General features: G+C 34.5%; 2 protein-coding genes and 2 long non-coding RNA genes across 5 annotated transcripts; 3 read left to right on the top strand and 1 right to left on the bottom strand.

Annotated features, from left to right (window-relative positions):
• On the top strand, positions 1–1,068 carry LOC106095823 (large ribosomal subunit protein eL18). Its single transcript, XM_013263211.2, has 3 exons — positions 1–95; positions 244–330; positions 474–1,068. The coding sequence occupies exons 1-3, from the start codon at positions 93–95 to the stop codon at positions 948–950; spliced, it is 567 nt and encodes a 188-aa protein (XP_013118665.1). The 5' UTR covers positions 1–92; the 3' UTR covers positions 951–1,068.
• Positions 1,069–8,984: 7,916 nt separating this feature from the next.
• LOC106095852 (polycomb group RING finger protein 3) lies at positions 8,985–26,042 on the bottom strand. Of its 2 annotated transcripts, none has more exons than XM_013263259.2 (4): positions 25,702–26,042; positions 12,602–12,754; positions 9,859–10,142; positions 8,985–9,800 (listed from the first exon to the last, which is right to left on the bottom strand). In XM_013263259.2, the coding sequence occupies exons 1-4, from the start codon at positions 25,718–25,720 to the stop codon at positions 9,675–9,677; spliced, it is 582 nt and encodes a 193-aa protein (XP_013118713.1). In that variant the 5' UTR covers positions 25,721–26,042; the 3' UTR covers positions 8,985–9,674. The 2 variants fall into 2 exon arrangements, with proteins under 2 accessions (XP_013118713.1, XP_059216328.1); XM_059360345.1 differs by lacking the exon at positions 25,702–26,042 and adding an exon at positions 12,828–13,188.
• On the top strand, positions 19,769–20,929 carry LOC106095853 (uncharacterized). Its single transcript, XR_001222805.2, has 2 exons — positions 19,769–20,634; positions 20,698–20,929. It is a non-coding gene; the product is annotated as an uncharacterized LOC106095853 (long non-coding RNA).
• On the top strand, positions 22,708–23,753 carry LOC131994088 (uncharacterized). The gene is made up of 2 exons (XR_009396423.1): positions 22,708–22,841; positions 23,582–23,753. It is a non-coding gene; the product is annotated as an uncharacterized LOC131994088 (long non-coding RNA).
• Positions 26,043–26,755: the final 713 nt, after the last annotated feature.

Raw genomic sequence — 26,755 nt, forward strand, 5'->3', positions numbered from 1 at the left:
GAATGGAATGAAACTACAACCAACTTCATACAATCGTGAAATGTCAAATTGACAGTTAGAGATTGTGTCTCTTTCCTTTTCCGGTCGCCAAAATGGTAAGACTTGTAGTGAAAAATATTCTCAAAATAAATTGCAAACAATCAAGCAGTGGAGAAAACCAAAATGAATACCAAATGTGAAAAATGGACGCGAAAGTGAAAGTGAATTCTTGCTAATCGAGATTTTCTTCTAATCTATTTTCAGGGTATTGATATTAGCCACAAATACGATCGTAAGGTTCGCAGAACCGAACCCAAATCCCAAGATGTTTATTTGCGCCTATTGGTCAAGGTAAGTGATTTTAAAGCGAAGCAATGCCACTGAAATGTAAAGCCAATAGCAAGGGATGCATTTGGGTTGACATTTATTTGCTCGTTTCAACGCTGTCCCATGTTGCTGAACTTGTTTTGATTATTGAATGTTTTGTTTTTCAGTTGTATCGTTTCCTCCAACGCCGTACCAACAAAAAATTCAACCGTATCGTATTGAAGCGCTTGTTTATGAGCAAAACCAATAGGCCACCCATGTCTTTGCAACGCGTTGCTCGTTTCTTCAAGGCAGCCAAACAGCCAGAATCCACCGTTGTTATTGTGGGAACCGTCACTGATGATGTTCGTCTACTCACTGTCCCTAAAATGACAGTCTGCGCTTTACATGTTACGCAGACGGCCAGGGAACGCATCTTGAAGGCTGGTGGACAAGTTATCACTTTCGATCAATTGGCTCTTAAGGCACCCACTGGCAAAAACTGTTTGTTGTTGCAAGGTAAACGTACCGCCCGTACTGCATGCAAACATTTCGGAAAGGCACCCGGTGTACCTCATTCACACACTCGCCCATATGTCCGCTCCAAGGGACGTAAATTCGAGCGTGCTCGTGGTCGTCGTTCCAGCTGTGGCTACAAGAAGTAATTGAGATAGCACATTCTCATTCTTTATGTTATGTACGCTTTAAGCTTACCCATACGACGTTTAGAAGATAAATTCCTGAAAGTACGTGAATAAAATTTTACTTTTACCTACCCATAAACCACTGTCGGGAGACATGGAATTTTTCAAGGAAACCATACAATTTATTCCTATTGGGCAAAGATTTATAGGTTACTCTGTATTTGTCAATTGGATAAGATTTGAGGTCTGGGAAATTTTGAAGGAATATTCAACGATACGAGTATATGTATTTAAGTTTCTGTTAGATATCCCTATGAACTAAACTATCGCTATGTACTTTTAAGCTTTATGATTGTAGTACATATGCATGCTAGCCTTTCGCTCAAGTGGGAAATCATTGAATGCTGGAAATTTTGAACGGATGGGAAAGTTTTTAAATTTGTTGTCTGGACACTTGTATTTTTCTATTTTGTTATTCCGTTTATAACAAGTATAAACAAAGATTTCCGAACCTACAAAGTTTATACACACGTTCAGCTATTTCATCGATTTATTATCACCTAAACAGAAAAAACAAAATTAATTGTTTGCGGCAAAACATTTATTTGGTTTAATTTAGGAAGATTGTGAAGAAAATTTGACTCTTCGTTGTCATGTCAATAACTAATTCGAGGGGAGCGTGAAATACCAAAACACCCGATTGTCGTTGTGTGTAGTATTCTATATTTCGTCTGCTTGATTCTATTGGGTATCCAGTTCCAGGAACTCTGCGACTAAGATGGGGTGCGTGCAGAGAGGCCTGCGTCGAGTGGGTCTAGATGGGCATTTACACAAGTGAAGTGTGGCCCTGGTCACAATGGGGGTATAAATCCTGCACGTCGGTATCAGTATTTGCTCTTTAGAAGTTGAGGCGGCTGCATCTGCCGGATCGTAATTGAGCCAGAAATACTTTGGTTTGCCGGGGGAGGTCAATTTCTTCAGGTGCAATGGGAAGCGGTCGCCAGGTTGCTATTCACCGTATCAGATACCGTGTCTGCATTATTATTATGGCGCAGAGGTTATCTGACGACAGTGATGGGTCGACTTCAGTTGAGTTGCCAGGAGACAAAACCATGAAGTTAAAATAAGTACAAAGTGGGAAATTTTTGTCCATTTTTTTCAGTGTCAGTATTTTTAAAGTTCAGCTACAAAGAAATTTTTAAAAAAGTACGTAACTCAATGCAAAAATTAGAATTTCTGTAACGAATTTAGCCGTTGGCAACGCAACTAAAGTTGGGTTACCTTCCATAATCGACCCATAAAGCTGAAAAATTTAATACTTGAGGCCGTCTGTGCGATCTGGCTAGAATGGCGTTAATCCGTATATCGGAACCTCAGGCCACGATGCGGATGAATTGCCGGCTTAAACTATGTTACCATGCCCTGTACAAAAGGACAAAAGACAGTATGTTTCAATTCCAGTCAAATAAGTTCACTTTCCTCATTTATCCACCATAGATACATGACATCCAATTAAACGTTTGTGGTAGCAGAGGGTAGCATGTCCGCCTATGATACCGAGCGCCTGGGTTCAAATCCCCTAACAAATGCTGGCGACATACGTTGAGAAAGAACCCCCATTCTAAGAGAAAAAAAAGATATTTGCGTTTTCCATGTGTGGTTAAGCTTGGTCTTGATATATGTATGTTGTCCTAGATTGTCTATTGTGATCTTTTCCAAAAAGAAAAAAAGTCGGTTTTATTATTATTGTTTTATTTTTTTCAAAGGAATTTAGCGTAATATATGTATGTATTAGATGTTTAAATATATATGTTAAAATGCTTGGAGAACATCGTGGCGCAGGGGTTAGGATGTCCGCTGATGACGCCGAACGCCTGCTCTCAAATCCCGGCGTGAACATCAGAAAACATTTTTCAGCGTTTGTTATTCCCTTACAAATTCTGGCGACATTTGAGAGTTATCCACTAAATGTATAAATTCTTGATCGTCATGGCATTTAAGTCGAATTAGCAACGTCCGTTCGTCAGTCTATTGAAAGCACGAATGAGTAAGGCTGGCAGATCGAAATTTTGCGAAAATATCTTTTATAAGGTAGGTTTGTTAGGATTGGAAAATAGGCCAAATATGCTTAATATGCTAAATTTTAATATTTTTTTTTTTTCGATTTGCAGCCAGAGCGAGACCAAACTGAGTTTCTTCCTGTGTGGCTAGAGTTTCTTCCTGTGTAGGGCTAGCAACGCGAACTTCGGGAACGCCTCAAGGGTGGGGTGTTCCCGGAATGGAGGAATGGGAAGCGAATCCTTTGTTTGAAGAGAATGATACCTCGGACTTTATAGATAATTCCAAGATGGAGACAAAGACTGGATTGGGGCCATATTTTCGACACTTAAAAAATAGCGGTACGCCGGTGGGACTGCCGGATGAGTGAATGTTATTTCGGCTAGAGCTCTGTACCATAACGATAGCCGCAAAGGAAATTTTGAGAAGTGATTTGCAGTTTTCGAAATCAGTATACATATATGGCGGCACTTAAGGCCGTGGGTTCTAGGAAAGTGAAGTCAATGTTCTTGGCGGAATGTGTGGAATCCCTAAATAGACTCCAGTTTCACGACATAGTGCTAACATGGATAAGCGCATACGACGGCACCGTATTAACGCTTACCCCCTTCCACTCTTCTTGTAATTTCTTTTTATTACATATTAAAAATTTTTTCATTTTCTTTCACCACAGGTCTGACTGGCCACCGAACGAACTCATGGTAGGCTACCCATTAAACCTAACCTATTAACAATAAATTTCACAGAGAAATCATAAAATAGGATACAAGCAGATTTCTTAATTAAATTTTTGGTTTTGAAATTTTTTCAAACTTAAAATTTTGTCAGTTGAGAGGAAATCGGAACGTTAAATTTTGTTTTTACTGAATTCTACTTTCCGGTTGACAGACGTTCCGTAATCATTTTTATGTGTATTCATCAGCCAAAACAAAACAGCTAACACGCATTCCTATATTTATGGTATGTTTACAAGAGCATAACCATCCTTAAAACTTTTCCTTGTGTATTAATAATTATATTATTCATTATTAATTATTTATACATAAGGAAAAGTGACTTATGACTATGAAAAATTACTTACTTCTCAGTTAAGACAGCTTTAATCAAAATGAATGCCCTTCAAACCAAGCATCTTTTGCTAGAATAAGAACACCTCGATTATTCCTGTTCGCAGAAAGAGGTGTTCTTATACTAGAAAAGATGCTTGGTTTGAAGGGCATGAAATCCGATATAGCGCATAGGGATATAGCTTGGCGGACTTATCAACGCGATCGTTCTGCTACAAACTGGAAAGTTTTTTGCAGATGCCGCAATAAAGCTAAGCGCATTATTAGGAAGGCTAAATCAATTATTATTATTACATGACTGCTAGTCAAGATTTAGAAGTGGCCACGACGTCTGCCCTTATAGGCTTAACTGATAATATTAAAAAGGACTTTGACAGACTTGACCATGGAATTTTAGTTGGCAAGGTTAGGTTAAGTAAGAGTGGCAGTCCTTAACAGACTCACTTATACAATTTTAAGTCCATTGTGATCCCACAGTAGCGGAAGGCCAAGGCTTCAAGCGGGAATCGAACCCACGACCCCTGCACTGGTAATCCAAGCACGCTACCAACTCGGCTCCCGGGGCGCCCAATGTTTTTTGTTGAAATTTTATCTGTCTGATAGGTCTCAATATGTGAGTTGTAATAATAGTTGTTCGAATTTGTTGGCGGTAAAAGTGGGGTGCCGCAGGGTTCAGTTCTTGGTCCGTTACTAATGTATGTTAATGATTGGTTTGTAGCTATTGAAAGTTCTAACTGTTTACCGTTGGTTTTGCTGATCACGTCCAAATTTTATTGAAAAGTTCTTCCGAATTTCCAGTAGTTTTGCAAGGAGTTATTGACTCCAGTATCTCTATATTAATGGATTGGTTGCGGGTTAAAAATCTATCTGTAAGTACCAGAAAGACAAAGGCAATATGCTATGAAATTAGAACTAGTTCGTCTGTAGTTGTCTGCATAAATGAGTACGTGAACAGTCTCAATTGTCTGGGAATGATATTGAATCATGACCTGAGGTATGACGTACATATCAATTCTGTTATTTCTAAAGTCAATTACACTTTGCGTAAGATTTATAATATGGGCTTAGCCTTTCATTGTAAATTAGTAAATGCCCTTAATTTTATACTGTGCTGTGATTTATTATGGTACTGTGGGGTCAGCTAAAAGAAAGTTGCGGCTCGTGTTTAACAGAGCTGTAAGATTTGTGTTTCATGTTGGTGGTCGCCAACATATTACCCCGTTGGTTCTAGATTTTTTGGGTTGCTCCTTTAATTATTTTCTATGGATTCGTGCTTTGCTGTTCTTTTTTTTACAAAATATACAAAAATCAGCACCCTGAATTTTTAGTTGAGCTGTTCGCTTTTTGCAGATCGGTGAGAAACCCCTAGCTTAGACTACCTACACCCACCCTTTTTAAGTCAGGGTGGCTCGGCTTTTTAATTCTTTGACTCTGAACCTTAGACATTTCAACTTTCCCATATATACATTTCGTACTGAGCTATACAACTTCTTTAGTCCGGCGTAATAATTTGGTACATCTTATAAACATAAGAATAGACTACCATACAACTGCTTTCGTCTTTTAAACTAGTTTTGTGAGTTAATTTGGTAAGTATTATTGTTAAATTTTATGTAAATTCAGAAGTTTTTTCAGGAATTTTTTATAAAATTTTACATATTAGAGTAATGTTAACTTGTTGTTTTTATTATTGGGAATGGTTGTTTAATATAGAATATAAACTACTTTTGAGTAGTATTTAATTCCTGATTTATTTTTTAAGAAAAGTTTTAATGTTAGCTTTTATTATATGTACTATAAATTATTATTGGTAATATTAGTTACATTTATGAGATTAGCTATTTTTGAGTAGTATTTAATTCCTGATTTAATTTTTTGAATTGTTAATTTTGAAGTGTTTTTTTAGTCATATATATATGGTCTAACGACTTGGCTAATGAGCAAATTAAATCAATTAAAAAATTAAACATAATTATCCACATTCACAAAGCTTAATGCTTCTTTAAAGTAGGTTTATGTGACAGATTTCCTTTATGGAAATGCCAGATAAACCTTCTTTAAAGCTGCATTAAGTTTTGTGAATATGGCAAAATAATAGTAAATTACAAGAAACACAAAATGTTTTAATTCATTTTGATTTACTGCTCGTAAAATCCTATAAATAATAATATTCTAGTAGTAAACAACAAACCAAACTAAAATATATAACAATGTATATGAATGAGCCGTGATAGCCGTGAGCACCATACAGGCTGGAATATTAAGCTTCATTTGTGTGGTGTTCATTGCTGTCAAGAGAAGCTTAGCTGCGAGCTACCGGGCACGTCCACAGATTGCGGCTAGTGGACTGCTCCATACGGAGTAGCTGCAACGGCAGTCGCGGATAATCAGTGGTATCGATCGGAGAGTCTCAGTGAGAGGCCGGGCGGCACCGGCTCTTGCAAAAATACTGAGCGCCTATGATGCTCGATATTGCAAGGCGGGTTATTGGTGCCTTTAAATAACCACTGGCCACCCTGTTCCCGCCGCGATCGGCCCTTTGCACCGGAACGAGCTTGCTCACATGCAGGGGCTTGACGAGGATCGCCACTTCCAAATGTGGCTACAACAACAAAACAAAATAGGCAAAATTACATTTGGTAAAATATTTCTTTGGCTTTACTTAAGAAATCTTATGATCAAAATATTTTTTTTCTTATTTTTTTCTTCTGCAGTTATTAATCATAGAATCTGGGAATAGACCTGTTTCTATCGATTTATTAATTATGTTAAGCAAATGTTTTCAGATGGTTTCCCAATTGTTCATTAATATTTTGGTAGACATTTTCGAATAATCAGACTTTTTCTAAATTTGTTGCCAAATTTTTAAATTCTCCAACGTAATTAATCGAAACCTAAATCTTGAATTTATTGCTGGGATGTTGTTGCTCACTGTCTATAGTTTCTTGAATTGACTTCAATGCTGTTTACAAAATATGTATTATTATTTTTTTTTTTTTTTTGCTTTACTTTAATATCATTGCATTCTCGATTGTTGAACATCAGTTTTTATCCCACTTTGGGGTTTTTCCTAATAACTAGATAAGGTTACACAAATTTAGACGCCCTCTTAACTAGTCCATAATAATTCGATAATTTCACAATAAGTTGAAATAGTCCACCATGTTAAAAGTTTTCTCAAGGTGCATTGGTGTAAGCAACTTATCCGGAGAAATAAATAAAAGTGACGGCAAAAGCTAAAAGTTTTCAAGTTTAAGAAAATCTGGGCCATCAAAACAGTAATTTCTTTCTATTTTCATAAAGCGCAATAAGTAAGAAAAGTTTTAAGGCATATTGTCTCATTTCGATAGCAAACCTCAGAGAACACTTTCCAAATGGCCACCACGACCACGCTTGCAGGACCATATCCATTCCATGAAATTTTTAACCTAATCGCAACCGTAACGCAGAGTTTGGCATGTCCGCCTATGACGCTGAACGCCCAGGTTCGAATCCTGGCGAGATCATCAGAAAAAAAATTCTGCGGTGGTTTTCCTCTCTTAATGCTGGCAACATTTGTGGGGTACTATGCCATGTAAAACTTCTCTCCAAAGAGGTGTCGCATTGCGGCACGACGTTTGGACTCGGCTATAAAAAGGAGGCCCCTTATCATTGAGCTTAAACTTGAATCGAACTGCACTCATTGATATGTGAGAGGTTTGCCCCTGTTCCTTAGTGGAATGAACATGGGCAAAATTTGTATTTTGTGTTTGTAATCGCAAAGTGGCGGAGGCCACCGTAGCGCAGAAGTTAGGATGTTTACCTATGACTCTGAGCGCCTGGGTTCGAATCCTGGTGAGAACATCAGGAACATTTTTCAGCGCTGGTTATGCACTCCTAATGCTGGTGACATTTGGAGGTACTACGCCATTTGAAAAAAATTGGCATGGCAGCCATGTAAGAACTTCTTCCCAAAGAGGTGTGTCACACTACGGCACGCCGTTCGGACTAGCCTATAAAAAGTATGCCCCTTATCATTAAAATTGAGCTTGAATCGCACAGCACTCATTGATATATGAGAATTTTGCCCCTGTTCCTTAATGGAATGTTCATAGGCGAATTTGCTATTGCAAAATGGATGCCCAATGTCCTTGATAGCCTCACGATTTCCATCACCGAGGTTTTGAATCGACGTGGGTCTATTGGTGTACACCTTATATGTCACATGCCCCCAAAGAAGTTGCAAGGTTGCAAGGTGTTAATTCACAAGATCTCGGCGGCCAGTTATGATCACCTCTTACTATAGAGATAAAACAGCCCGGAAACTTTTCCCGTAAAAGAGCAATGGTTACGTTGCTTGTGTGACACGTCTTGTTGAAAGTAGAGGTTGTCCAGATTCACACCATCCAACTCCGCCCATAAAATTCATTAATCATATCACCGGTCAAAACTGATTTTCCGATTTCGATGCGAACTGTGACTGCAAGTTCTTAAAAAAGAATAAAAGCTCCAAAAGTGACAGCTACCGAAATACCGGGTGATTCAAAATAACACATCTTTTTGGCAAACCCTTTATATTGTATATCGCCACATAAGGTCGCAGCAGCCAAAATACTAAAAAAATCGACTAGTGTTTTAATTTTATTTAATTTAAATTTTTTTATTCTACAACAAAGCCAATCAAGGCTGATGTGGTGAAAATAGGGAACTTCTTTTTTATATCTGACCTCGATAGTTATGCAGGAAAAGAGAACAAAATTGATATTCACATTCTGGGCTATCGGCCTGAGCGGCCTTCCCTTCCCAACTCAAACACACAAAAAATGCTGCGGAGCTGACCTGTTTGAGCTAGTGTTTTAAGAAAATCCAACTTGAGAAAAATTATCTATGAGATATCGCCGAAATTTTCATTTTCACAATGTTTTCTATGAATATCAAACTACAGTTTAGCTTTGTGTAAATTTTTATTTATTTTTACCTATTTATAATAATCTTTATTATTATGTACACATTACGAAGCAATTTGAGGGAAAAATATATGGGATATGATTGGAAAAAAATAGTCTGGATGCTAATTTAGAGCAAATAAATAGTCCATGAATTCTTCTGTACATAATTTCCGTTTTATAATTAATTATTATTTTCATGCCATATATTCCTAATGCAATCATTATATCTATATACAAAATATATTTTTCAATGTATGTGCCAGATCTAAAATTAGTGTAATGTTTTAGCAATTAACTTTGAATTGGATAGAAACATAATTTATATATTGTTATCTTTTGCGAAGTTCATACACCAACTTAAATGTATGTTTATGTACGATTTGTATATAATTTTTTAAAGAGTCACATTGTTCATTGGTTAGAAGTTCGGAATCATAGCGACAAGTTATTTGCACCTGCACGAATAATATAAAATTCTTAATGCATGACGTTAAAATCTTTTAGCGTTATGTCTCAATAGGTGACAATATAAGTGCTAAGAAGTTGTGCCGACAATTGTTGTGATCGATTGAGTTAGCATGCACAAATGTTGCTTCATAAAACCACAGATTTTGAGACAGACTGTGGGTGTATATTGTCTTAAAACTGACTTTAAAATTGCATAGTCCTGCCGAATAATTTTGAGACGATGCTTACAGCTCCACCCTAGGACGAAACTGCAAGCGCAGAGGCGGATCGCGGAAGCGCCAACGAGTCACGTAGACAAATTTTAATGTGTGATCCTTACCGAGAAGTTCTTCGTTGCACAATATGTCGATCTGAAAAAAAAGAATACACTGTCGGAAGCTGCCAATTATTTAGACATATTATCATTACCTCTCGATATTTATCAATGCCATTTAAAATCTTCTTTGCTACCAGCTTTTTGAGATGGGTAATTGTTGCCTGGGAGCTGCAACGTATAAATCGTCTTTGCAAGTTTTTGAAGTTGTTGCTCATACATTCCAAGCACACATTAACTTGTTCATCTAATCTGTGGAAATCGGACTCTGCATGTGCTTCCATAACTTTTTCGTTGTCCTCTTCATGGTTTTGAGGCAAATCTTTGGGACACGCCATATTCCGGCTTTTGTAAAAATCGCGTTCTCTACGCATTTCATCTAAAAAGTAAAAATTTCCAAAGAAGTATTTCGAAGTAGTTTAAAAATGTTTGGATAAATATTTACAGAAGTAGAATGATATATGTAATTACATAATAGAAAATACTATTTAAATGCATTATTCATATTTACCGCAATTTTGCATGACTTAAGAAAATACCAAAATGTTCCAACTACCAGAATTCTTCTAACAAACTTGGACGGAATTCTTCTTAAAAACTTTACATTGCAGGGTGCAGCACTTAGAAATCGAACGAAATATTCCTTGTGAAAATCACTTTGTAGTCCAAATGATGATATCCGTTTTTTTTTAAACCAAGACATGTTTTCATCGAGCTTAAATTTTTTTCTAACAGCAAACATTGATGTGAGAAAAGTTTCCATAGGTAAAACGTAAGCTCTACACGCTATCACTGCACCTTTTAGCCGAGATCTCAACAAGATCAAGCTGTGTACGCTTTTTGAGGTGACCTCTGTATACCTCCGTATACAGAGGAAACCTGTTACGCGACCTGTAGCTCCCAGCTGAGCTTCACGTGATGACGACGAAAACCACACAAATCGAAGCATAGAGTTCCAACCCACGTATTGCTTATAGCCACTCCGTGCCGAATGAGACAATTGACCACACCCACCTAAGTTGCATATAGCCTTGCCGAATGATGATTATCACAACTTTCTGTGGCAGTCCCGACTCCGAGTACTGGGAACAAATATCGCAAAGTCGCGACTTTTGAATCATATTCAGAAATCGAATGAAACTTTACTCATTTTCCCTGGTGTAATCAAATAGGTCTGCCCTAGAGCTCTCAGCTTATAATAATATTACAAAACGGATCTCGTTTCCATCAAAACTTCTAAGAATCTTACAAACCTCAGTGACATGTTTTATTGCGACTACTGGAGTCTGCGAGCTGTTTATGAAACATTACCCAAAGATCTGCCAAGTGATAATATATGGTCGTATTTCTTCCAAATTCGTTAATGATTTAATGGTTTTTCGAACATATTCCAGCTCGAAATCATTGAAATTCAAAGCTTTCTATTCAAAAATAGCATAGCAAAGAACTTGTAAAGTGTTCGGTAAATGTTTTCTGTTGTAAAAGTACATTGACTGACATAGTGGATCGCGATTTCTGATACGACATGTATCTTCAACCGTTTTGTCAAATTGATTAAGGTGTTCTACATATCCAACAACTATTGAGAACCGTATAAATCACGCTTTTATCTCTTTTATATGTTCTATACCTAAAAGTTATGATCATTATGAAAAAGTGTTCAGTATTTTATATAGTGTATATACCAAAGAAAGATATAGAATCTGCTTAACTAATAATAAGGTTGAGCATAAATAAGAATTATTATGAGTTCTATACATTTTTGGCAACTGAGGAGAGGGAGTAACATGTCGACTTATAGTATGCAAGAATACAGGGTGGCTGACATTAAGCGTAACCAATTCAAACAACCATATCTGTTATGTGTGTTAACATTTTTTATTGATTTAAAATACAAAAATGTGTGGGAGTAATACAAATTCCATAATCCATACAAATTTGCTCGATATGACCAGCTTTTACCCTGAATATTGTTCTGATAACGTGCAAGTTGCACGAAGCTGGTGAATTTTCTGAACATCATGTTCTCTCAGAAATAAAATTTCCCAGCTGAGCAGATACAAAAATTTTAGTGTACGAACTCAAATAATTGATGAGCAGTTGTGGTGCCGATGGCAGTTTGTTTTCATTCAGCCTTTCGCCAAAGAAAATGCTATAGGGAAAATATTTTGGAAGCAGCACCGTTACATATTGCATGTTTGTTTGTAACAATTTGTTTTTTGCTTCTTTGCAAGGAAAACTGAATTTCGACTACATTTTTGTTCTTTCCGAGAATCCCGACCGTCAGTTTTGCGTTTCCCGATTTGAAGCTTTGAGGGCCTGGCAAGCCTAGTTGCAGATGTTTTAAATCTGGATTTTTAACAAAATTAGTCAATTTCGTCTTCCATTATAGAAAAATATAAAAGTTGCCATTTCCTTTAATTAAACTTATAATTTTCAATTAAGTGAATAAAAAACCTGAGTAGACATTTTTAAAATTTTTCTTTTGTTTGTACTTGTGTGGTTAGCTTTGCTAATATGTTGTCGTTGTTGTAGCCACATGTTTACATCTGGAGGTGGCGATCCTCGTCTAGCTCCTATAAGTGATGAAGTGATGAAGTATGGCTCTCACTGAGACTCTCCGCTCGATACCGCTAATTGTTCACGACTGCAATTGCAGCTGCTCCGTATGGAGCCTACCACTATCCGTAACCTGGTAGCTCGCAGCTAAGATTCTTGTGATAACAATGAACATCACACATATCGGAGCTCAAAAGCCTGTGTGATGCTCATAGTTATCCGGTATGTTCTTATAGAGTACGGAAAACCTCACATATACCCTACTTGTTCGCTACTTACCCTCCTGCAAATTTGGCACAAGTTTGTAAACAATATCCTGCATCGTCCGATCAAAACTAATATACTGCAGCGGGTGAGATTGGTGAATGACATTTTCGCAAGTAGGACAGGTTTTCTTTTCTTCCAAATGTTTTACCAAGCAACTTTTGCAGACTGGAAAGGAAAAGAAGAAATTAGTAGATGGCCTAAACAATGTGAGGCAAACAAAAAATATATATATACTAACAGGTATGTAAACATTCAGTCACTGTAGTTGCATCTATAAAGTAACCACCACATATTTTACATGTTATATGGGGATTAATAGACTTTAATTTCACTCTTCTTTCCATTTTTATCTAATTCTGCATGATATATCAAGATTTAAACTATTGTTTCTTGTTTCGACTAAGACCACTGTTGACCGCTTTTAAATTTAACGCGCCTTGTGTGTTTGTGTTTAAATATTTATAATAAGATGGAAGAATTTAGAATAAAATAGAAAACATTTTACAAACAGAGATGTGGAGAGATATACAATTTATCTTTCTATAAACAAAAAGAAACAAAAAAACAACTCAGAATTTGACACGACAATCAATGGTGCTCGACTTAACGATTTTTCGACTCTCTGTGTAAAAAAATCGATTAAAAAAAGGGTAATCGCCTTCGGCGATTTTAACTTCCGATATGCAGCTTTAGCTAAATGTCCATTATCAAGATGTGTGTGTAGTTTTCCAATAGAAATTTGCAGAAAAGTTAAACCATGTTTACACTTGCAGCAAATTTAGATTTGCAAAAAGATATTGGAAATGAGTGTTTTACGAGGTTTTCCATACATTTTCAGTGTAAGATTAGATGAAAATCTCATTGAAAATTCAAATGCAACACTGTTTGTATTGAATGCCGGTTATTATCCGTATTTTCCACAGCACTTTTTCTCAACATCTGACAATTTCTTATTGAAATTATAAAATTTTGTAGTTAAATTCTATGTGGTTGAACTTTAATAAATATAGGACCTCGAATGAACAAAGATGTTCATTGTGTAATTTGGGAAAAGCAGAAAATTTAGTCCATTTCATTGGCCGCTGTCCAGTATTAGCAAATATGAGAGTTAGACATTTTAATAGAACTCTATTGGATCAAACCGAAATTATTAGCATACTAAATGGTGGTGAAGGTTTTTGCTGGGTGAATTTACTAAACTTCTTAAAGGAAGCAAGAAAATATAGAAATATGTTAATAGAAGAGTTTAATTACTAATTAAGAATAAAATTAAACAGAAAAATATTATAACTCAATACTCCGGCAGACGGTTTAATTATAAACCATGCTGTAAAATTCTTTATTATCAATAAGATATTTTTTGTAAAATTGTTTTATACATATTATAACGTTATATGAAATAAAGAACCATTGAATTGAATTGAATTGAATTGAAAAATTCAATAAAATCGCTATACCAATTTAATTACTAACCACAATATAAAGGGTGATTTTTTTGAGGTTAGGATTTTCATGCATTAGTATTTGACAGATCACGTGGGATTTCAGACATGGTGTCAAAGAGAAACCGAACCGAACACTGATTTTGGTAATAAAATTCAATGATTTGCAAGCGTTGCTCGTTAGTAAGTCTATTCATGATGAAATGTCAAAGCATACTAAGCATCTTTCTCTTTGACACCATGTCTGAAATCCCACGTGATCTGTCAAATACTAATGCATGAAAATCCTAACCTCAAAAAAATCACCCTTTATATGCTGAATGCAATAAAAATGCTGATCATAAACGCTGTCGGAAATATACCTGTCGATAATTACAAATCACTTGAATCGTAGCGTAAAAGGTTTTTAATTTTCTGATTTATGAGTCAAGTCATTAGACCATATATGACTTAAACACTACAACATTAACAATTCATAAAACTTTTCTAATATACATATAATAAAAGTTAACATTAAAGTTTCTCTTAAAAAATAAATCGGAAGTTAGTTTGGATTTAGGCTCTAGTGTAAACGTATTTTTAAACCATGTTTACACTTGGAGCAAATCTAGATTTGTAACTAGATTACGGAAATCTCGTGATTTGCAACACATTTTCAATGTGACCATCTACTTATTTGAGAAGACTGGCAGCAAATCTCCTTCGAAATTCAAATGCAACACTGCAACAATAAAAAACGCAGTGTTGCATTTCAATTTGGTTAGCAATTACATTGGTGAAGTGGTCTTATTAAACTTAATTAAAAATTTTATAAATTCAATAAGAAATTGTCAGATGTTGAGAAAAAGTGCTGCCGAAAACCACTGATAATAACCGGTATTCAATACAAATGCAGTGTTGCATTTTAATTTCAAAGGAGATTTGCTGCAAATCTCCTCAAATAAGTAAATTTGCTCACACTGCAAAACACGAAATTTCCGAAATCTCGTCGTTAATCTCCAAGTGTAAACATGTAGGGTCGCTTGTAGCTATTTTTCTACTTTGCGATTTTTTTTTCTTTTTTTGTTTTATGAATAAATAATATAGAATGTAAATTGGTTAAATAGAAAAAAAAAAAATTATTGGCGTGGGATTCGAACCCGTGCGTTTTGGTTGCTGGTGTTAGGTCTTAACCACTAGGCTACCATTGGCGGCAGGACGATATGATTTTCTTTGGATGGGTTTCGCTGCATATGTATTTGTATTGCCTAGTGGCAATGCACTGGTTTGCAAAACTGTTTTTTTGCAACTTTTCTACCTGCTTTGGGTTTCAAATTAGATTTGCATTAGTATTGGTGGTATTTTTCCGTGGACATTTTCGAAATAGCTGCAATTTTCCAAATTTCTGGAAAATTTGCGTGCCCTTCGCAACCCTTCCAATCCTTTTTTCCTCTATAAATAGTTGCAGCGACGCCAAGGTCTTTCTATTGTTTGTTTCACGCACACCTGGATCTTGGACGTCGCAGCTGCAAACCTTTTTGTCTTGTCTTGGACTTTTGTTCATGTAAGTATAGGAGCTTTTTGTTTTGTTAATCCTTGCATTTCCTAGAAGGACATTTTTTTCTTAGGGCGACATAAACATTGGTTGAAGCCATAATTTTCTTGGATTCCTTTGACAAGGATTTGGATCCTCTCGCGTAAATAATCCTGGTTTTTTTTCTGCAAGAATTGCCGATTTTTCCCCTTTTTCTGTGGCTCCGAGCTCATCTTTGCATTTTGTTTTTACACAATTGTTGTGTATGCAGAATCTCTGCGTAAGAGAGGTAATTATTTTATTTGCTGCTGGCCTTGGTTTTATTTGTCACAATTTTTACATTGGCAAATTGTCCACATTTTTTTTTTATGAATTTTTATTGGTTTTGGAAGGCCATAACGACTTTGGAGTACACTACTTTTTGGGTACGGGCAACCCTCATCGGAAACCCGCAACAATTTTCTAGTTGGAACTCTGCTGAAGGCAGCCTAGGCGAAGCAAATTTACCCTACATCAAGTGTGATTAGTGAAAGTGTTTGTGCGCGAAATTTTATAGAGAACAGTCCAAGCGAAATCGTGAAAACCAGAAATTCCATGCTCATAAGACCCAAATTAAAGTTTTATCAGTAAAAATCATTCTTTTAGTTTAAATTAAGGTTAAGTTTAGTTTTTTTGTAAATATGCAGAAATCGGGAATTCGGGAATTTTATTTTTTTTAAATCGTCGCATGAAGGTAATAAGAGTATTCGAAGTATAATTTAAATCGTGTGGAAATTAACCAAAAATTAAAGAAAAGACATTTTATCAGTTTTCCCAACAACAATTTTATTAAAAAACCCTTAAAACAGCTCTACTGCGGAAATCCAGTGAAGGATCCTTCATCGTGGGACCCGTAAGAATGTAAGTGAGTCATTTCCTTTTCCTTTATCGATTCCCTGCACTACCAACAGTCAAGAAAACCAGGGACACTGGTCTTACCGACCAGATCATAATTTCCCCTAAGTGTCCAAAAGTTGAAAATGGCAATGATGTTGACTATCGGAGTGTAGGTGAATTCAATTTACCAGTGACAGAAATCAAAAGACCTAATTCATCTCTTAGAGTAAATTGTACAAAATTTTAATAAGTGCGGTTTAGCCTAGTTGGCTTGTGCCTGGTCTTACCAGTCGGTAGATCTCCGGTTCAAACCCATCTCCGGGTAAATTAATTCAAAGTTTTTTTGTTTGAAAATTATAGACTTTGGTGCTTTAATTCATCATTTACATCCATTAAATGTTATTTCCAGCAATGTTCATAAAAAGACATTAACGGAATAAAAAAAAAGACCCAAATAAAATATTAATTTAATGTATCCTAATTTTATCCCCGTTCGACTTGACAATTAGTCGCCAAAGTTCTTGGTCGTCCGATAGCTCAGTTGGCTAGAGCCTAGGATTTCCAGACGGGAGATCCTCGGTTCAAACCCCGGTACGGTCATTGATCATCTTTAATTTTTTAAATTTAATTTCTTTGAAATTTTTACTAATACATGTGTTTTCGATAAATTTATGGTGGTGTAAAATTATTATTACACGTGTAAGTTGTTTAGCTGGCCTGTGAAATTAATTATCCGCAATCTTGATCAGTGGTCGTGTAGCTTAAATGGCTAAAGCGCGTCGTTGACAGACGAGAGGTCGTGGGTTCAAGCCCTGCTCCGGACATTTAATTTTTTTTGTTTTTTTTATATTATTCTAATTAATTTTGGCTTTTCCCTTTTATTTTGATTTTTTTTTTTAAGTCTTTTGATTTTTGATTACTGATTGTATTTATATTATTGTTGTTGTTTTGAGAAGATAATGTCTAAAGAAGATTTTTTATTCGCGGAAAAGTAACTATATATTTTCTTTGAAAAATTAAAAACAAGAAAGAAAAACGAATTTAATAGAAAATAATTTTAGCTGGAAATGTTGAACTCTATGATGACCTAATTTCAAATCCCATTTTAACTTTTTGTTTATGAATTTTTTTCCCCGTTTTGCAAGTAAAATTAGTTTTTTCTTTCGAATACTTTTACAATCTTTATTACTATTATTTTTATGCATGCTTTTATATACCCATATCTATGATATCCGAACTGGATATATCTTTTTCAGCATTTTTGTTATTATTTTATTTCGCGGTACCGATATCTGCATATGTTAGGTCATTTATAGAAATTTTGTTTATTATTTTGTAAGGAAAGGAAAAAATACTTAATTTTATTGGAATAGTTATGAATTACTAGATTTTATTTGGTTTTCTTTATTCAAGATTTTAATTAGAATTTTAGTTTAGTTTTCAATTTAATGATAATAAAACATTTGGCTATTATGCTAAATATAATGCGATGGTAGATTTTAGGCAAATTTGTTAGTATTTTTTAGTCTGGTTAAATAAACCATTATGAACTTCTAATTTCTTTTGTTTTGATTTCCTAACACGGTGATAGGTTGAGGGTATTAGGGACCATGGTGAATTATAGGTGCGGTACCTTCATGGTCATGGTTGGGAGGGGCACTTCAGATGTAACCATCTCGCATTGGGAATTTTTTCACAGTTTTTTTTCCTTCTTCGGTCTTTATCTCCTATCCCTATCCTTGCACGCATTTCTAAAGTAATAGTTATGTTGTGGTTTTCTTGGCTAACTCTGAGCACAGTAGCTTTCTTGAACTCACCCAATTGCCGACGAGCCGAAAGCTGGACATCACATGCGTGCGGCTACAGTGATGCTCTGAACGAACTTGCCACTAACGAGTTGACTCAGACAGTTGTATGCTACAAACAAAACATAAATTTCGCTGCACGCATTGCATGCAGGATGCACTAATAAGGCGAGGTCATGCGATTTTTGCATTTTTTTTTTATTTTTGTTTTGAGTATGCACTAAATGTAAATGTCAAAGGCTCTATATCACAGCTGTGATATTATTCTAAAATCTTAAAAAGATCTTCTATTTGGTCTGATATTCCACACATAAGCAACAAACAGTGTTAAAATGATGAAAATACAAATATAAAACACATTTGTAGAAGATAAATTGTAAAACAGGGTTTATTTCTATTTAAAACCACTTTGACATTTAAATTTACGGCATTTGCCACTAAAGGCAGTTTCGTTGGGGTAGTTTTTTGTTGTTGTGTTCATGACTACAATATACGCGAAATGCTAAGATTGGTATCAGGATTCACTGAACAAGGTTAAGCCAAGCGATTAGCCGAAAAAACATTTTTTAAATGTTTGGCAGTAATTGGCATTGAGGAAGTCAACTTGTTTTCTTTTTACATTAATTGTTTGTTTACGTTTTCTGCTATTTTATAACACTTTCAATTGACATCATTAATGATCTTCATGGGGCTTATCCACTTTATGTTTTCGCAAGTGACTTTACTTCTTTAAGTGAATCCTGATTTGAAATAGAAGCAAATACAAAAATGTTACTCTAAGCTGGATGTAATCTAAAAATAAATCGAAGTAATTTTTGTGACCAAACGAAAGAAACGCAAAAACAATTTTCTAAAAAATTATAAATTTTGGTTTGTCTGTTTGCACTCTTTTATTTTAATCTTTAAAATCTTTTCGTGATTTTTCGAACATCTTCCAGCTCCAAATCATATTCAATGATTTCTATTCAAAGGATAGCATAGCAAAGAACTTATAAAATTTGAGCAAGTTTGTATTATAATTTAAAAAGCGTGCTCTACACCGCACTCAATAGTCTTTGGGTATGTACACCCAGAGAAAAGTTGATGCCAAACGTGCTCATTTCTGACCATATGGTATTGATAGTAAAGCAAGACCGTATGGTACAAAAACAATATCGGATGGCATGGATGAAACATAAAATGATTAAAACGGTTTGGTACTAGCCGTATTACCGAACGGGTATTAGTTTTAATCTTTCTTGGTTTTAGTATCAGACCGTTAATGGTTTTAGTACCAAGCCGTTATTGATTATTTCAGCCCTTAGTGAATCAAAAAAAAAAACAATTGAAAAGAAGTGTAATCTAATTTTATTTCGATACACACTCAAATTATATTAAAACAATTTTTTTATTTGTTTAACAAATATTTTATAATGGCGTCAATATTTTAAGTACAAACATGTAATAACCATGTAGTGTACCGTTATATAATAACCATGTAGTGTACCGTTATATAACCATGTAGTGTACCGTTATGAATATATCTTGAGTCAAAGCTCAACAACACTTCTGGCGCGATGACACGATTACAAATGTGACGCCGTCAATTTTTAATAGCGTCCTTTGTCTGGTATTGAATTACCAAATACCAAATGATATTTAAAATCTTTGCCAATTACGCGAACAAAATAATACCAGGCGATATTGGCAAAGTCCATAATTTTTCTATTAGTGTAGGGCACAGTAATCAATTTAATAAATGTGCTGATTTAATGGCAAATAGAATATCAATGTTAACAATTATTAAAGCAATAAATCAGTTTAAAAATATTTGTATAAATCAATGCCATGTTTAATTGGTCAAATTTAGGTCAATATTTTTTTTTGTGTGGGGAATCTCATGTGGCGGGTTGGGGTTGTATGTCGGCAGAAGGATTTGGTAATATAGTATTTATTGATGGAAATTGTTTCAAAATGTATTTAAGTATTTTGTTGCTATATTTGTCCTCGAGCGCTGGTAAAATGGGTTTGTAACATATGTAAGTATTTATGAACCAGTAAGATAACGACCCCACCAAAGCAGTATCTGACGTCTAAATGTGTTCTTTACGAATTATCTCAAAACACCACGAATTATCTCAAAAACCCCCACCGCAAGTTCAGACACCAACCCGATAGACAATCTTTAGTCACATTTGGGATCCAGGGTTGGATAACTCAACATTTCATCAAGTGCCACAGCATGAATGAGACAAAGTCACTCCAAAAATGTGTCGAAAATTGGTAGAATCGATGCTAAGACGTTTGGAGGCCCTCTGTACCACACAATTTGTGCATTCAATTAAAAAATTGCAGAAATCTGTCCTATAAAGGAATTTTTGTTATAGGTTAACAATTTGGATTTATGATAAGATCAAAAATCCAATTAAAGTGATTATTAACTCCATAAACCAATTTCCGCTTTAATAAAAATAAATAATTTATATTTTTCAGATGAGCTATGGGAATATTATAAATAAGAGAAAAATTACTTGTTAGTTCAATATAAAATGCCGTGTTTGTAAGACGTTTGTTATTGTAACTCTTAGCTTTTGTTATGTGAAATATGTGTGAATTTGTGTCTAATTAATTTATATCCTTTATTGCTTAGTGTCTAGCCTGATGGTGCCAACCGAAAAAGGCGAAATATTGTTAAAATAAATAAATAAAAAACAAACACCATTGACCTCGAGTTTAATTATTCATCAAAAGGTTACGAATAAAACTAATTACGTTGGATTTAATTTGCGTACAAAACAAGATATTTAGTATGGTATAGAAATATGGAGTATGTGCGTCTAGCGAAATTTTCGGACATCGATTTATAATTTATGCCGAATTTTAATCATTTTTGGCTAATAAAGTACATGATTGCTGTAACTAATCGTTTTTATTTGCAAATAACTTTATTTCATTGCATGAAGCTATTAAAACATACTTTTTATATTCTCCGCAATAGGATGGGGATATACTTCTGCATACAGTTGTAACATCTCGAAGTTTTAATCAATATCCTAGATAATAGTATAGTATTTTAATCGTCATGGCATTTTAAGAGATGTCTTCCGACTGTGCTGAAATCACACTTACTTTCGACCGAGTGAATCTAGATGTTCGAAACCTGATAATAGCTGTCATATAAACAACCTGATATAGCTGTCATATAAACCTATCTGGGGTCTTGACTTCTTAAGCGTGTAGAGTGCGCAATTCCTATCCGATTTGGATGAAATTTTGCACGACGTGTTTTGTTATGCCTTCCAACAACTGTGTTAAAAATTGTTAAAATAGGTCCATAACCTGATATAGCTGTCATATAAACCAATCTGGGGTCTTGACTTCTTGCGCCACTAGAGGACGCAATTATTATCCTATTTGGCTGAACATTTTCATAATGTGTTTTGTTATAACTTCCAACAAGTGTGTTAAAAATAGTTCAAATCGATCCATAACCTGATATAGCTGCCATATAAGCCGATCTGGGGTATTGACATCTAGCTCCACTAGAGGACGCAATTATTATCCGATTTGGCTGAAATTTTTCATGAGGTGTTATGTTATGACTTACAACTACTATGTTAAGAATAGTTCAAATCGGTCCATAACCTGATATAGCTGACATATAAACCAATATGGGATCTTGACTTCTTGAGCCTCTAAAGGACGCAAGTATTATCCGATGTGGCTGAAATTTTGTACAACGGCTTCTCTCATGATCTTTAACATACGTATTGAATATGGTATGAATTGGTGTATAGCCTAATACAGCTCCCCTAAAATGCTCAATTTTTACTATATATGGCTGAAATTTCACACAATGACCTCTACAATGGTCTCCAATATTCAGTTCAATTATGAAATGAAACATAACTTGATATTGTTCCAATAACATAGCAATTCTTTTCTTTTATCCTTTTTTTTGCCTAAAAAGTGATACCGTGGCAAGAGCTCGACAAATGCGATCCATGGTGGAGGGTATATAAGATTTGGCCCGGCCGAACTTAGCACGCTTTTACTTGTTTTATTTTTGTTTTGATTTTGCAACAAATCTAAATGTCAAATGCATGTTAAGCATGTCTGCCTATGACGCAGAACGCCTGGGTTCGAATCCTGGGGAGACCATCAGAAAAAAATTTTCAGCGGTGGTTTTCCCCTCCTAATGCTGGCAAAATTTGTGAGGTACTATGTCATGTAAAACTTCTCTCCAAAGAGCTGTCGCACTGCGGCACGCCGTTCGGACTCGGCTATAAAAAGGAGGCCCCTTACCATTGAGCTTAAATTTGAATCGGACTGCACTTTAGGGTGGCTTTAGGGGCATTAAGGCAAGCGACGTATCAGTGTCGTGTATGCCAATATATATATATATATATATATATATATATATATAAGTGCTTTGTCTGAAATGTAGATCTTTGAACAACTCTGATAATATTTATAACTGCATTTAATGTTTTGTCACGAATTCATTACAAACAGGTGAATTGAAAACCAACAGGTGTCGTAAGAAAAAATAAATATTTAAATTAATTCTTTAAGACGTTCATATCAATGGAATTCCAAACATTAAATAACACCAAGTTGAATTAATTGAAAAGATGGTAATTTGTTTCTCTTCATCACAAACTGGATTCATCTATTAAAGAGGTTTCAAATGTCTGTAAAGAGTGGGAAGGGAGAAGATGAATTACTACCTATATTAACACGAGTAAAATTGTTGATACGATAGTGGGCTGTTACCAATCCACATTAATTGCCTTGTAGAATTAAGAAGGTAGCCACTGGCCAACAACAACAACAAAAATCAACAATGCATCCCTGTATGGATGGCGGAGCAATTTCCCACTACGCAGAAATAATATAAATCCAAATCTGAACGATTTACCATGCTAATTACTTACAAAAAACTTTTCAAACAAAGTGCTAATTGCTTTAGTAATTTTTGATATAGAAATTCGATTTTCTTTTGTACCACGGCATGTGATTTGTAAACAAGGCATTCATTAAACATATTTTTAATTGTACGAATTAAATTGTTATTTAATAGTATAAATTATGCATTTAATAGTATAAATTGTGTTCCCTTTCACACATATGTAATGCGAAAAGAAGTGAAAATGAGTCAAATATATGTCTGGCTTGCATCAAAAATCCGCAATTACTTTTTGGGCAACCCAATATACATAATTGAAAAGTAAAAAAATATATTGTAAAAAACGCTGAAATAGTGAAAAGCTGAAAAAATTATATTGACTGATTGAAAGATTACATATGTGGGTCTAGATTTCGTGGTACTCTACGCAAAATCCTAATGTTAATATGTTTATAATACTCTTTACAGACCATGTCGCCGTTAATTAAGAGAGATTCATAATGGAAAAGACGATTATTCTTCTTTTTCCCAAGCGTGGGATCGTAAAAAAAATATATTTATAGTTTTAAGCAATATATTTCATGTTTTATGCGCAATTTAATCCAATGAAATAAAAAGTTTTTTATTCATGTGAAAAATATCAATTATTTATTCTTATTAAAGCAGTAAAAAGTTGCTTTAATGAAAGATCAAATTTCAATTAATTGGTTTATGGAGTTAATAAACACTTCTATTGGATTCTTGATCTTATCATAAATCCAAATAGCAAAATTGTTACAAATTCCTTTATAGAACCGATTTCAGCAAATTTTTTAATTGAATGTAGAAATTTCTTAATTATACCTAGTTTTTACTTTTTTGTGTAGGCTGTCAAACTTCTATATACTTGTCAAATTGGCATTCTAATTTTTATTAGTATTGTGCAATGTGCAACAGCCACAATATTTGTGATTAGAATAGATGTGAAAATTTTAAATGAAAACATTTTCAATGTGAAAATAATAACAAAATGTAAACGCTCTTTAAAATATAAAGGAACCATTAATCCAATGAAATAAAAAGTTTTTTATTCATGTGAAAAATATCAATTATTTATTCTTATTAAAGCAGTAAAAAGTTGCTTTAATGAAAGATCAAATTTCAATTAATTGGTTTATGGAGTTAATAAACACTTCTATTGGATTCTTGATCTTATCATAAATCCAAATAGCAAAATTGTTACAAATTCCTTTATAGAACCGATTTCAGCAAATTTTTTAATTGAATGTAGAAATTTCTTAATTATACCTAGTTTTTACTTTTTTGTGTAGGCTGTCAAACTTCTATATACTTGTCAAATTGGCATTCTAATTTTTATTAGTATTGTGCAATGTGCAACAGCCACAATATTTGTGATTAGAATAGATGTGAAAATTTTAAATGAAAACATTTTCAATGTGAAAATAATAACAAAATGTAAACGCTCTTTAAAATATAAAGGAACCATTGGACATTCTAAGATTTCAATACAAATCTTTGAAATTGGAAAATTTCATCAGGTGGGCTGGGTATTTACCTTGTATAAATTTCCTTGAAACTGTTTGTGGCCAAAGGTGCCTGGAAGGAAGCACTTATCACGCTATAGGAAAAATTGGAAGATTAATAAAACTTGCCAATTCTATGAAATTTCTTCGCATTAATATCAAAAACAGTCTTTCTATGAAAGATGACTATGATTCAGTAACTCGTTCATGTCAGAAGTCGTTGAATGGTCTAGAAATGTGGCAAATTTGCCCGTGAACGTTCCATTAAGTTCCGTTGGATGAGAGGCTAGCCACGATCCATAAAATTCAATTTTTTCTGCATCAGCCTTATTTGGGCCTATGCCCCATCGAAAGACAAGGACGATCAGACCCGATATCTTCTACGACCGCCTAGATAGAGAATACGATTGCTTCCCGCCCATGATATTAAAAACTTTTTGGGAGATTTTAATGCGGATATAGAGAAGGAAAATATGTTTGGTCCAACGGTCGGAAAATTTAGTCTCCACGAGATAACGTCTATTTCATTATTTTCATAATTGATTCGGCTTCTATTTCTTGGTGTGGTGTCTTGTTTGGGAAAAGAAGTGCTGGTATACGTTTTTCACTCAACATTGAATTTGGCTCTCGTCGGTGGGTGAATAAAACAATAACTTATGTACAATATTCTATGGGCCAGAAAAATTTTTAAACTTTTTTCTTCTTCTAACCTCGGCAGACATACTGCTGCTCAGTCGGCATACGACATTACGAGTTGTAAACAATCCACCACAGAAAAATGTTGTTGTTGGGCAAATGACCATACTTTCTAAGTTCTTATACCATGGTACTCAGCTGTTCGCATGACCTCACCTTATTAGTGCATCCTGATACCTACCTTAAAGATGGTATTATATTCGTTTTTCACATTTGAAAATACATATTTTTCACGGTTACTTTTTTGAAACACTACAAAATTTTCATTGAAAACATAATACATCTAAGAAAATTTATTTAAAAATAATGGATGAAACAAAAAACTATTTATAAAGAAACGAATTCTGCTTTTATATGTAAAAATAATACCAAAATCCTTTGCCAGCATCTTCCACTTGTATAAAAATAAAGCACAATACTTTCACAGTCGTTATAACTTCGTACAATAATTTGTTATGAATAAAAAAAACATTTAGTTTTTATTTATTTTAGAAGTTTATTTAAGCGATTCCACTGTTCCACACTTTTCATCAATATTTTCCTCTTATTTTTTTAAAAGGAGTTTCACAGTGAAAATCGAATATAGTATCAACCTCGAATATATCAATAAGACCAACCAAAAAAATGTTAGTCCTGAAAAGCTACTAATCGGTCGCGGTAGTACTGCGGTACTCCTCGGTCTACTGGCTTTTCCAACCCTGATTATAACTAAAAAGTGCTTAACAAAATTAGGTGAAAGCCGACTTTTTTCCAGTTCAACAGGTTTGTGGAAGAGATGAAAAAACTTAATTTTGAAATGGTACCAAAAACGTACATTTTGGGCCAAAAGATTTTAAAAATCTTCATTTTTGTTAGCCGGTTAAACAGGGTACTCAGTAAGTACACAAGTAAGGTATTAAGATCGTTCACTGTGGATAGATTTCACAAAACATTGTTCCCTTATAGTAGAAATCCTCAAAAAAGACTCATCTGTAACCCTCCCATCATATGTTTTACCACCAGTATACTTTTGGGAACTAGTGTTGTAACGGTGCCATCACACTATATTTTCATGTCTTATGACATGTCATATTTTGCTATTGTTAGAGTTGCACACATTGTGTGATACGAATAAAACTAACACATAAAAATCAATTTTCAAAATAGCACTGTTATTTTATCGATTAGAGCGGTGCTCTGTTCCTTCTAAAAAACATATAGAAATCTGCTGTTTTTGTTGTAAGTAGAATGAAAGCAACCCCAAATTAAATTGCTTCCCCAACTTTAACAATTTGTAGCCATAAAACATCAGCTTTTGTTCACATTTTTACGTTATGTCATACAAAAATAACATACTAATGTGACAGGATGTGCTTATAAGGTGAAGTCATGCGAACAGCTGAGAACAATTTTTTTATTTTTATTTGATTTTGCAGTAAATCTA

Source organism: Stomoxys calcitrans, chromosome 1 (assembly GCF_963082655.1).
Source record: "Stomoxys calcitrans chromosome 1, idStoCalc2.1, whole genome shotgun sequence".
In the NCBI taxonomy this organism is placed as follows: Eukaryota; Metazoa; Arthropoda; class Insecta; order Diptera; family Muscidae; genus Stomoxys; species Stomoxys calcitrans.

Excerpts from the sequence above, each read along its gene's own strand:
- LOC106095852 (XM_059360345.1), bottom strand. The coding sequence starts at position 12,933 with ATGGAAAGAAGAGTGAAATTAAAGTCTATTAATCCCCATATAACATGT. Across the intron at positions 12,755-12,827 it reads GACTGAATGTTTACATACCT|TCTGCAAAAGTTGCTTGGTA; the intron begins GTTAGTATATAT and ends TTTCCTTTCCAG. Across the intron at positions 10,143-12,601 it reads TGTGCCAAATTTGCAGGAGG|ATGAAATGCGTAGAGAACGC; the intron begins GTAAGTAGCGAA and ends TTTACTTTTTAG.
- LOC106095823 (XM_013263211.2), top strand. Across the intron at positions 331-473 it reads ATTTGCGCCTATTGGTCAAG|TTGTATCGTTTCCTCCAACG; the intron begins GTAAGTGATTTT and ends TTTGTTTTTCAG.